Source organism: Melanaphis sacchari, unplaced genomic scaffold (genome assembly GCF_002803265.2).
Source record: "Melanaphis sacchari strain LSU unplaced genomic scaffold, SCAv2.0 Contig36_pilon_pilon, whole genome shotgun sequence".
Classification (NCBI taxonomy): domain Eukaryota; kingdom Metazoa; phylum Arthropoda; class Insecta; order Hemiptera; family Aphididae; genus Melanaphis; species Melanaphis sacchari.
In genome coordinates this window covers 42,848-54,969 of record NW_020271232.1, presented here as the reverse complement: position 1 = coordinate 54,969, position 12,122 = coordinate 42,848, and the positions used below count along the sequence as shown (strand labels likewise).

At 30.2% G+C, this 12,122-nt stretch overlaps 3 protein-coding genes across 3 annotated transcripts in view; all 3 read right to left on the bottom strand.

The window, feature by feature from the left end:
* LOC112597027 overlaps window positions 1–535 on the bottom strand; it is a 5,256-nt gene extending 4,721 nt beyond the window's left edge. The window contains 2 exon segments of the mRNA XM_025342936.1: window positions 7–384; window positions 436–535. Of these exon segments, the coding sequence (XP_025198721.1) occupies window positions 7–384; window positions 436–535 (478 nt within the window).
* A 69-nt stretch (window positions 536–604) lies between these two features.
* Window positions 605–4,694, bottom strand: LOC112596924 (valacyclovir hydrolase). The gene is made up of 5 exons (XM_025342796.1): window positions 3,888–4,694; window positions 3,229–3,322; window positions 2,964–3,130; window positions 2,489–2,898; window positions 605–780 (listed from the first exon to the last, which is right to left on the bottom strand). Exons 1-5 carry the CDS (start codon window positions 3,972–3,974, stop codon window positions 687–689), a joined length of 852 nt encoding a protein of 283 aa, XP_025198581.1. The 5' UTR covers window positions 3,975–4,694; the 3' UTR covers window positions 605–686.
* Window positions 4,695–5,398: 704 nt separating this feature from the next.
* LOC112597055 (GPI mannosyltransferase 2-like) lies at window positions 5,399–7,290 on the bottom strand. Its single transcript, XM_025342962.1, has 3 exons — window positions 6,999–7,290; window positions 6,821–6,897; window positions 5,399–6,753 (listed from the first exon to the last, which is right to left on the bottom strand). Exons 2-3 carry the CDS (start codon window positions 6,839–6,841, stop codon window positions 5,434–5,436), a joined length of 1,341 nt encoding a protein of 446 aa, XP_025198747.1. The 5' UTR covers window positions 6,842–6,897; window positions 6,999–7,290; the 3' UTR covers window positions 5,399–5,433.
* Window positions 7,291–12,122: the final 4,832 nt, after the last annotated feature.

Below are 12,122 nucleotides of genomic sequence, written 5' to 3'. Positions count from 1 at the left end.
GCGTACCCGCTCGACCTCCGGACGTCGCCCGGCACAGCTTCCATGGTGACGCAGCAGAACGGGCACTTGGCGGCCCGCACTCGCCGGACGTCCAGTCGTCCTCGTGAACCCATCCCTGTTTGGGTTGATCTCCACGACCAGACGCCCGGCGTCCGCGCGGCAGGCGTCGTAACTGGCAACGGCCACCAGGCCCCCGCCCACCGAGACCTTTGCTTTCGGGCCGGCGGCCTGTCCGGCCGCACGAGTTTGATTTCGGCAACTCGTCGGCGGCCACGCGCATCGGCACAGCATCGAGTGACGGGTGCGAAGAACGAACGTCAACGGCGTCGCAAAAGCGCAATCGCACAGACAGCGTTTCGGCCGCGGCCGCCGTAGCGGTTTCGCGCCGTCAGCTTCTTTCATCACCGCACCACTATGCGTCGGCGGGCAACCGACAAAACCACGTTGGCGTTGCTCGCCCTTGTAACGCCACACTTTGTCGTAACGTCAGTTGCTGCGGAGATTTCAGCAGCGCCGCACGTGCTGCCGCGATCATGTTTTCACCTCTTCGCGATGTTCACAACTGCGTTTTTATCTAGAGAGACTAATAACCAGTCCGCAATGGTTGTAATAATTGACACTATTTTTATTTTATTTTTGAACTAAGATTATTAATTATTTCGATAAGTCTTGAATTATATTGTTCACTAGTTTTTGGCTAAGAAATCGTCAACTTCTGAATTGAACAGTTCGGCATACCTTAGATGAATGTTATGTTTACCTTCCGGATAGATTTTAAGCCTGCAACAACGGAAACAATATTTGTTAGGTATATATCAGCGGTGGTCATAGTGGTCATAGGCGTGACTACGGGGGCAGCAGAGCAGCCGGCCGCTCTGTAATATCTAAAAAGGTCGATGATTTGCACTTAATTTAGAAATGAAAATATTATAATATTATTTCAATTGAGTATTTTATATTGTTTTCCCTTGCTAAAATGCAATATTTGTATATAACTATAACATATTAACATATTATTCTAATATAAAGAATCGTAAACTGTAATCAGTTCATATTATATTGTTAACCAATGACCCAGTGGGCCGGAGTGGACTGTTGCGCATTACTTCTTCCGAGGAATTCAGGTTTGAGCGTATAGATATAAAAATAAGACTAATCGTAATGTGTGTAAAAATAAAATTATTAGAATGCATTAATAGAGGTATATTGAAAATTCCTATGTATAATATTTTCGATAGAATTAACAAACACCACAGGACACAGATATAATATTTTATGTCCGCGACAAACACTGAAACACGCATCGCACACACGTATAATATTGTTTCATGCTCATACATAATAATATTATTTAGTATTTCTGTTATTTATTTCGCTGAGTAGTATTAATGTAATTTAAACTTTAAAGTTATAAATTTATTGTAATCATTATACTCGTATACTCGTATACTCGTATAGCCGTATCATGGATGTTTTTAAAAATAATAAAAAACAATTGGGAGGAGCTGCTAAAGATCAAAATAAAAAAAAAAAATTAAATTAATAGAGGCAGCTAAATTAGCTATTATAAAAAATAAATTAAGAAGCACTATGGGACAAGAGCGATTTAACGCATTGCTATTTTTATTCATTGAGCAAAAATTAGTATCTGACATAGATATAGATGACATTATTGATGAATTTAAAACTTTTTCACAAAAAAGAAGACTTGCTCTTTAATAATAATATATATGTTATATGTGTATATGCATATTGTATAAATATATTCCTTGTAAATTTTTAATGTCCTGCACTCCTGTGTTATATTAATAATATAATAAATGGCTTAGTTTTATAAATAGTTTTATAAAATAATTTTCTAATAATTATTATATTAATAACACTTATCCCAAATAATTTTATGATCAAGAGTCTAGACCATTTAATTATTTTGATTGTTAAGGAAAATTTGAATATAAAAAAAAAAATTTGGGCCGTTTAGTTAATATGCTGCCTCTGTAAATGAAGTCTAGTCACGCCTATGATAGTGGTACAAATATGAAGGGGGAAAGTCTAGGCACAAAATTATATAGATGTATAATACTGTTTTTACCTCAAAATATTAAAGGAATTAGATTGAGTACAATCAATTATTGTCTTTAGATATAGGTATCTAATTAAAACACTATTTTAGAAATCAACTTAGTACACATATGTAGGATGTTTAAATTCTTAAATGTTTTAGTTTTCTTTAGTTCAATTTTTAGTGTCACTGCTCTCCTTAGTTATTTCTTTAATATTATTATTATTTGTAATCATATAATCATATAAAAATTCAACAATAATTAATCAATTTATCATTTTATATTATGTTGTTAATTGTTGTAAATACTCTTTATTGAACTGAATAATATGATAATAATAAAATGCAAAAATTTTAAAATTATAATAATTATGAAGTCGTTTTCTAATAAAAGCTAATATTTTTTAAGTAATATTATAAACTTACGATCCAAATTTAATTTTTTTGTGTAAATAAACAGGATGTTCCATGGGCACTATAGGGTCTTGAGCCCCATGCAAAATGAGAGTAGGTGCACTGATCTTAGGTAATGCTTCTCGACAAATGTCCCCTCCATTTTCTTTAAGTATTATTTGAAAAGAATCCACCCAAGCATTCCAAGTATTAGAAAAATACTTTTCGCCATACAATTCAACAAATGGCTGTTTCATGCGAGGAGACCAATTTTGTATATCACGTATTTTCTCATACAATTCAATATCTTTTTCAGTAACATACGCATTGCTACCCCAAATTATAAGTTTTTCCACTCTATCCACAGCCTTGGATGCCATTATAAGTGCAGTGATGCCACCATCACTCCAACCCAATAGTGAATATTTATTGATTTGCAATGACTAAGAAGACCAACATCATTTAGATTAGAAAAATATTAAGAATGCAAATACAAAAATGTAAATACTTTCATAAGTGAAATGGCATAGTCAGCGTCATGATAAAAAAATCCTGGTGAATAGTTTCTGTCTGGTGGTCGACTAAAACCATAACCGGGTGGATCCCATGCAACTATTGTATATTTTTCACGATTAAGAGTTTCAATTTGTGGCTTAAAATCAGTAAATATTGAACCTAAATAACATAAAGTTTATTACTTATGCATGATGTATAATATTATTGTAGTTTTGAAAATTAACTGTATAATACTTAATATAACCTAGGTAAACTACCTAATGCTCCTGGCAATAATAACAAGGTCTGTGGACCATTTCCAACTTTTAAATAATTAATTTCAATATTATTAACTTTAATTTTGTTTTGCTTCTGTAAATAAAAATGTGAATTAAATTTAATACATATAAATAGTTCTTTTAAATAAACTATTAAATTGATTTGATAATTTATGTTACGATAAAAGTATAGTAAGTATATTATAATATCAATAAATAATCAATTAATTACAATTAAATAACATTTTAATTTTTAGGATTTACCTATTTATGAATTTTGTATAGCATAAAATTAACAATTTAACAATTTTATACAAGGTCAGTAAAGTTTATGGCTTACAAAATTTCAAAAAATGTGAAGGTTTTAAATTTTGGAATACCTACCTAATCATTGGGTAAGTCTAAAAATATTGATAAATGTAAATAAATTTCTCGCATATAATGATATAATAATATTGTAATTTGTAGGTACTACTGCCTACTAATAAGTTAGAAAAAACTAACAATACTGAACAAATGTTTCAAGTTTACCTAGCCAAGTAAAAAGAATCAATATTTTTAATTGTTTAGTATAATTGAGTAGTTGCAAAAATATTAATAAACCTTAATTTTAAAAAAATCAATTGGTTAATTGAAATAACATTATTATTATATCATACCTCTATTGAAGAATAACACACTTGGTTTTTTATGTACAACGAACTACGGTTTCCGAATAATTTGTTAATTAATTTTTTAGATATCATTATGAAATATAATTTTAATACTTCGTTCGGTTTTAACAGTTGATAATGATTCGATTTTTACGAACAGCACTCATTTAGATTAAATAAGTTATAAATAAAACAACACCATAATACCTTATTATTTGAGTGTTGAATATTATCGCGAAGTCGTAAAACGTAAATATTATGCAACGTATTAAAATTTATAAGCTATAACCCGGAAGGGCAGTAAGTTCTTTTAATTTAAAAATAATAAATATATGTTTTTTCGTATCATTTAAAATGATTTCAAATCCACGATAAGTGTTATCATGAACTAAAATCACCATTAAGGTGGATATTTTATATAATAAACTAGCACCGGTGAAACTCGCTGTATGTGAATACCCTTGGTAGCTGAAAATCGTTTGAAGTGAATTCAGAATTTCCTAGGTCGGACTCAGAACTTTAGAATTCCGCAGTTAGAAAAGACTAGTAGACGAAACCAGTGATAACGAAATTTGAGACGTTGGTTGGTACCTCTGATTTGGTGGTTCTACATTTTGGCGGTGTCGTTTTAATCGCGTAAATAATAATAAAAGTATATAACAGTCCAATTCGAGCGTCTAGTGGTCGATCATTTCATTAAATTCACAGGTGTAACACACCTTGTCTCGTAGCTTGCCCTGTGCTTTTGTGTATGGAAAATAAATAAATACATTCCTAAATGGTAATTAAATGTCTAGTTATCAGTCATCAAAAATTAAAATAATCTTTAGTAAAGACATAATTGCTCTGGATAATATTATTTTCAATCAAACATTTTGACTTATGTGTTAAGTTTAGCACAGCATATTTTTAAATATTAATATGAAAAATAATTGTAACTAAGATTGAATCATTCAAATTTAATTAAAACTTCATTTTTGTTTATTTTATCTATATACTATTCTAACCAGGTATAATACAATTAGAATTAATTATTTTAGCTCAAAAAATAACTACTAAATTTATGCAAAAATATTTTAATGTTAAATTAATCTAAAATACAGAAACTATTTTTGAATCTAATTGTATTTTAAACAATATGAATTCTTTCTACAGATACAGTCTTACGAAGTTATAAATTCTCAATTAATAGTTCAGTCTTGTTATTTAAGTCTTCATTGTTTCAACATAAATTATACATAAATATCTATTTTAAATTTGAACAAACAAGAACTTAATAAAAATATATTCTAAAAATAAGTAACAATGGTAAACATAATATATATATATATATATATTACTACCAATTAAAATACTATAATTTGAGTTATAACATTAATTTTTTTTTAAATATAACATTCAATTAAATAAATTATAGTTGTATACTTAAATTACTTTCACAGTTTGCTTTTTTTGGTCATATTATAAGATATATTTTTTTTTCATAAAACAAACACTTATAAATTACGATTAATAATTAAATTTAATATTAATTTATATTAAAATTTGTGTACTAAGTGAATGGTAAAAAGTTCACAAAAAGCGCAGTGCCAACTATAAAATATGTAAAAAAGTACAATGTCACCAATTTGGATTTAAAATTGTATATTATACGGTTATAAGTAATTTTATTGAAATTTAGTGGAAACTTGTAATAATTTGAACAAGCCCAATAAAAAACTGGACTTGAAGATGCCAACATTCTGGTAGTCACTTGAACGTGTATACAAAACAAACAAAAAATGGTTAAAAATGTTGAATGGACAACATATACAAAATCTGGTCTATCTCGTTTTCTAAGACCTAAATAAATTATATTATTATTATAAAAATATTCAAAACCATATTTTAACAGTAAAAAAATACAAGGTGAAGCCAACAAAAAATTTGGAATTTGTTTGAATTGGAAATAACTTAAGAAACCAATATTTTTCCAGTATTTTTCTTGAACATAAGAGTATGGTATACGTACTCCACACCACAATGGGACACTAATGTTGTTTGGCATTATTAGGTTATTTGTAATTGCATAATCAATAACATTGGGATCTAATGTGTGTTCTTGCAGAGTACAGAATTTATAGTACCCGTATACCTGAAACAAACCGAAACATGCAAAAACAAAACATACACCAATAAGACATTTGAATGATATTTTTCTTTTTATGACGGCTGATCGAATCATATAATATAATAAAAAGCCAACATTGAGAAGTCCGTTGGACCTGTTCAATACAGAGAAACCAAATAATAATGATGACTTCCAAATATTTTCACACGCTATATGATACATACCATAAAACACTGTAAACACAAACAGTGACTCTGAATAAGGAGCCGAGAAGAAAACACTAGCAGGGTTAAAACAAAATAGGACTGTTGAATTATATGCCATTTCTACGTTTTTATGTATGCGTAAAGTCAAATTGAATAACACCAATGCAGTGAAAACGAAAATTAAATTATTGAAGACAACTCCTGCAATGAGAAACATAGTGTTTGGATGACCAGAAAAAATTGCAGTTAACAGCCATAAGACATAAGGATATAGGGGAAAAAAAGCCAACGTATTTTCATAAGTATAACCATATCGATAGATGTGATGGAAATATTGAGCGTCCCAACGGAGGAATCCACCTAGGATATCAGTCACGGAATAGCCAACACTAGTATCGTCATTATTTAGAAGGCCTGGCGATATGAACACTTCCTGAGCTTGGTGGTCTGGAATCAGAGTATTGAAGACGTACTGCATAATCACAATAGAAATTCGACTGTAAACCGCAAGACGCCATACATTGGATCGATATAGCGTCGGATCGATTTGTAGACCCTACAATACATAGTTACAGGTAGAATACATTTTTTATGAGTATTATAGTTATTAACACGATGCTTACCTTAAGTTTTTTATCTTTCATTTCGAAATCAATGTATTTATATTATGTACACCTAGCACGAAATAAATACATTGAACCTGCGTAAAAACACACATAAAAAAAAAAAAAATGCCAATTATGTCATGCGATTCAAAATTTATGATATTAGGAATAAAAATAAAGTCATCTCGGTTTGTACTTTTTAACAGAAAACGACACTAGAACCTGAAACATCAAATCTCAACGTTGAAAGATATTAAATAGGCACCGACTACTGAGTAGTGAGTACCGGACACCGGTAAAACGATATTTCATGCATAACAAATACAGTATTACACAAATAGTTGATCGTTGATCGGGATTGCTGCTTCCTCACGTTCACAGATATTATATACAATAACTAGATAGCTAACTGATGATATCTGACGCACTATTATTAAGAAGCCAAAGCCATATACGTGGTCTTGGATAATATACACTGGATAGAGCTATATCGTATATCACTCGTAGTCCGTGTTTGAAGCCTACCAATTCGGCCCCGGCCCCCGATGTAGGTATTGCGCATGCTCCAGAAATGAAATAGAACGCGCGGGACGGGGTAAGAAAGTATGATTACTCAGATTACTGATTATTTCCATGTCCTTAGATAACCTTATCACAATTTACAAACAGTTTTGGCTGTATTGAGCATGCGCAGTTAGGACTTCGGGGCCCAGTAAAGTTGCTATACTTCAAGATTTTAAATCATAGCTCTATCCAGTGTATATTATCTAAGTGCGTGGTAGTCAATGTTTTTGTTTGTTATCATTTTATCAATTCAAATTTATTATCATATAGGTACTGTTTCCGTATAATAAATTATTATTATAATTATTAATAATATTAATAATTAATACTTAACAACTTAAAGATGCCGACTACTTGTTCAGCTCATCGCTGTACCAATCGAGCAAAATCGGGGTCAAATAAAAAAGTCATTTACGCTACCTATATTATTTTAATCCTATTGTTTTTAGATTTCCATTGAGTGATGCTGAAAAATTACAACTAGTTGAAAGCTATTGGTCGCAAAGGATTTGAGCCAAATTTTGGAAGTCGTTTGTGTAGTGATCATTTTAAGCAATTCGACTTTTACGAAAATCCCGGAGAAAGTTATAAATTAACTTTAAAAAATGATGCTATACCATCAATTTTTCAATTTTCAGTTCATTCTACATTGTTGCCTATTAAATGTTTTTCCAGCAAACTGCAAGAAAAAAAAAAGAAAATGTAATACTTACAATTTTTGACAAATTATTAAGTTGCCCAACAACTAATAGGTAAATTATTTGTTATTTCTATAGATACATCAAGTGAAGATTTACCAATAAATCTATCCCAGATGACGTTGAGATCTTAAATGATTCCTGTTTATCAACGCCAGTAAAATTACCACTAATTATAACACCATATAAACATAGTTTTAATCAGTTATCTTTACCATCTCCTCGAAGAACTCCAACCAGGTACAAAAGGAAAGATAAATTATTACAACAAAAAGTTCAAAGGCAAAATAAAACCATAAAAACATTAAAAGACTTTTTGAAAAATGTAAGAAATAAAGGTATTTTATCATCAGAATATGAAGATATTATGTTTGATAAATTTGATGGAATAACAGCTGAAATTTTTAAGCATGAATTAAAAAATATTGGACGCAAACCTAAAGGCCGCCGCTATAGCACAGACATTAAAGAGTTTGCACTTACTCTACATTATTATTCTCCTAAGGCTTATGCATTTTATCGGTTAGATTTTTGCTTGCTTATAGCATATTATAATGCTTTACAGAAATATAATTTATAATTGTAGTTGACTATATTTATATTGTGTTGATTTAGGTCAATCTTGAGTTTACCACATGTATCAGCCATTAGAAACTGGACATCTTCTATTAACGAAGAACCTGGATTTTTACAACAAGTGTTGACATTTCTCGAACAATTACTAAAAGACGATAAAGACTGTAATATAGTTTTAGATGGAATGGCTATAAAAAAAAACAAATAATTTGGGACAAAAAAGCTAATAAATTTGTCGGTTTTTTTGACTATAGTAACCAATTGGATTTAGAAGGTATTATAATATGCCAGCTACTGAAGTATTTGTGTTCATGTTGATAAATTTAAAAGGAAAATGGAAATGTCCCATTGAATATTTTTTTCAAAACAAAATTAATGCTATCACCCAAGCTGAATTGATAAAATCTGCTTTATTAATTATACATAACACTGGTTTGAGAGTTTGGGGCATAACCTTTGACGGTGCTTTCACAAATTTTTCTTCTATGAAAATATTAGGCTGTAAATTTCAAGATTCGTATACCGATTTAAAAAGTTGGATAAATCATCCTATTTCTAATGAGAAAGTATTTAATGTACCAGAGCCTTATCATATGTTAAAGTTAGCCCATAATACTTTAGGTAATGCTAAATTAATAATTACAAATAAAGGAGTTGTTAGGTGGGACTATATAGAAAATTTGTTTAAAGTTCAATCAGATTTATCGTTAAAGTTAGATAATAAATTGAGTCAAGCTCATGTTATGTGGCACCAAAATAAAATGAAGGTTAAATTAGCTGTTCAAACGTTGAGTTCATCGACAGCAGATGCTTTGTTATTCATGAAAAATATTCATATGGATGGATTTCACAATGTTGATGAAACTGTGACATTTTGCAAAAACATCGATCGGCTGTTTGATTTCTTAAATTCAAGAAATCCATTTGCTTAAGGTTTTAAATCTCCAATTTTTCGTTCCAACCTAGAATATTTAGAATCAGTAATTATTCCACTAGTAGATTATTTGTTCACATTGCAGGTGAAAAATAATAATACCATTAGTCATATTTACACAACTTCTAAAAAAACATTTGTAATTGGCTTTGCGTTAGCTGTTAAATCGATTATCTCTATAGCAAAATTATTATTTGAAGAAAATCAAAACTTTAAATATTTATTATCTTATTAGCTTTCTCAAGACCACATTGAAATTTTATTTTCTGGATTTAGACAACGATTTGGTGCAAACAATAATCCTAATGTTTTACAATTTCAGGTGGTTTTAAAATAAATTCTCATGAAAAATGCAATTAAGTGTAAATCAAATGGTAATTGTTATAATTTTGATAATGATGTATTTGGAGCGTTACTTGAATTTAAATGGAGTAAAAAAAAGATTTATGTAATATAGACAATGCTGATGAAATCGATGAAGAAGTTCTTAATAGGAGTACATTATTAAACTCTACTAACTTAATTGTCAATGATGCCAAATTTAATATACTCTATTATATAACAGGTTATGTAGTAAAAAAAGTGTCACTTCATATTGATTGCAACAGTTGTATTGAATCACTCATGACTCATGAGTCCAAATTCTAGAGAACACAATTATCATCAGCCACCAATTTATTCAAAATGTATGTTTATTAAAAACCAAGGGGGATTAATTTTTTCATCATATTGTTCATTCAAAATTATTCTTGCTACAGAACATTTCTTTTTGTTTCCAACTGATAACTTTAAAAATATAAATGTACCAAATTTAGAAAATAAAATAATTGCACATATCAATAATAATTTTGTTCTTGATCATAATATTTTTAAGACACGTTATTGTGAAAGTGTTTGTTTATCTGTTAGGCCCAATAAAATGTTGTTAATAACACTTTTAGTTAAGAAGTTTTTTAGTATAATATTGCATTTGTATGGAAAACTTTATTCAAGTGATATATTAAATCCTCTTAGTAAGAGGCAAAAACTAACCAAAACTATACTGTTTTATAACCAATTATCATTTTCGTGTGTAGGCAATAGTATTAATTTGTAAAAAAAGTTATTATTATTATATTCAGTTGTATAAAAGTTTCAATCATTTTTAAAAGAATGTATTTGTTTTTTTTTTTATAATATTTTATTAAATAGTATTATGTTGATCGAATACTTATTGTTTTTACCTAGTTATACGTGTTGTTCAATCTCTTTTCTATAGTTCACAAATTTATATGATATTTTAATATATTATTTATATTATAAGATATTATATTTTTTACATCTTACACGCCCAGATATATTCATATTATATACAAATACAATAATATTGTATATTATATCTGTGGTTACACCAATTAGACGTATCACGAAATACATAAAATTAAGTTATATTTAAGTATATTATATTAATTTAATTTGTGACACATACTTAACAAATTTATTTTATATTATATAGTGATAAGAAATGATAGCAATAATTAATGTAAACATTGACTACCACGCATATGGCGGTTGACTTCCAATTGTAATGCTAATTAGTTATCTAGCTATTGTATATATCTGTGCTCACGTTAGAATTTAACTAAAGCTATGTTTGGCCACAGATATATAAAAATACTAGATAGTAAATAGCCGACTTGGGTATTATTATTTTCGATAGTAAAATGGCCGCCATCCTTATCTAAGAGGTGAATGTTTATGTTTCTTAGCATTGATAAGAACGATGTTAATATTATTTATTACTAGCACCGGTGAAACTCGCTGTAAGTGAATACCCTAGGTAGCTGAAAATCGTTTGAAGTGAATTTCCTAGGTCGGAGACAGTACTTAAGAATACCGCAGTTAGAAAAGTCTAGTAGGCAAAACCAGTGATAACGACGTTTGAGATGTTGGTACCTCTGATTTGGTGGTTCTACACTTTGGCGGTGTCGTTTTAAACGCGTAAATAATAAAAGTCTAATTCGAGCGTCTAGTGGTCGGTCATTTCATTAAATTCACAGGTGTAATACACCTTGTCCCGTAGCTTGCCCTGTGCTTTTGTGCATGGAAAATAAATAAATACGTTCCGAAATGGTAATTAAATGTCTAGCTATTAGTCATTACCCGGTGCTTGTCGTTACTCGACTGGGCAATCCGCGTAGCTTGCCCTGTGCTTTTGTGCATGGAAAATAAATAAATACATTCCGAAAAAGTAATTAAGTGTCTAGTTATCAGTCCAGTGAATATCGATTCCTGACAGGGCAATCCGCCTGCGGCGGATTGTCATACCTCCTGACGTCGAAGGCGTTGTGCTGTTTAGTACGCAAAAAAGTTTAAGTCGAATCGAGCGTTCGATTTCTCAAGCGATCACCATTGAAAATCCAGTTAAACGCGTTTAAACCTCACAGGTAGGCAATCCGACTGCGTCGGATCGCGGACGATGTGAGCACAAAGTGGCGATTTTAAACGTATTAATGAAAATACATGTCAAACGTTAGCGAGTTGAAGATCAAAAAAACTATACATAATT

What these genes read in the sequence shown, in the direction of transcription:
- LOC112597055 (XM_025342962.1), bottom strand. Translation starts at nt 6,841, where the DNA reads ATGAAAGATAAAAAACTTAAG. An exon ending in TGAAAGATAAAAAACTTAAG is followed by an intron (nt 6,754 to 6,820) that starts GTAAGCATCGTG and finishes TATGTATTGTAG; the next exon opens with GGTCTACAAATCGATCCGAC.
- LOC112596924 (XM_025342796.1), bottom strand. Translation starts at nt 3,974, where the DNA reads ATGATATCTAAAAAATTAATTAACAAATTATTCGGAAACCGTAGTTCG. An exon ending in ATTATTGCCAGGAGCATTAG is followed by an intron (nt 3,131 to 3,228) that starts GTAGTTTACCTA and finishes TATGTTATTTAG; the next exon opens with GTTCAATATTTACTGATTTT. An exon ending in AAAAAAATTAAATTTGGATC is followed by an intron (nt 781 to 2,488) that starts GTAAGTTTATAA and finishes CCGTTGTTGCAG; the next exon opens with GCTTAAAATCTATCCGGAAG.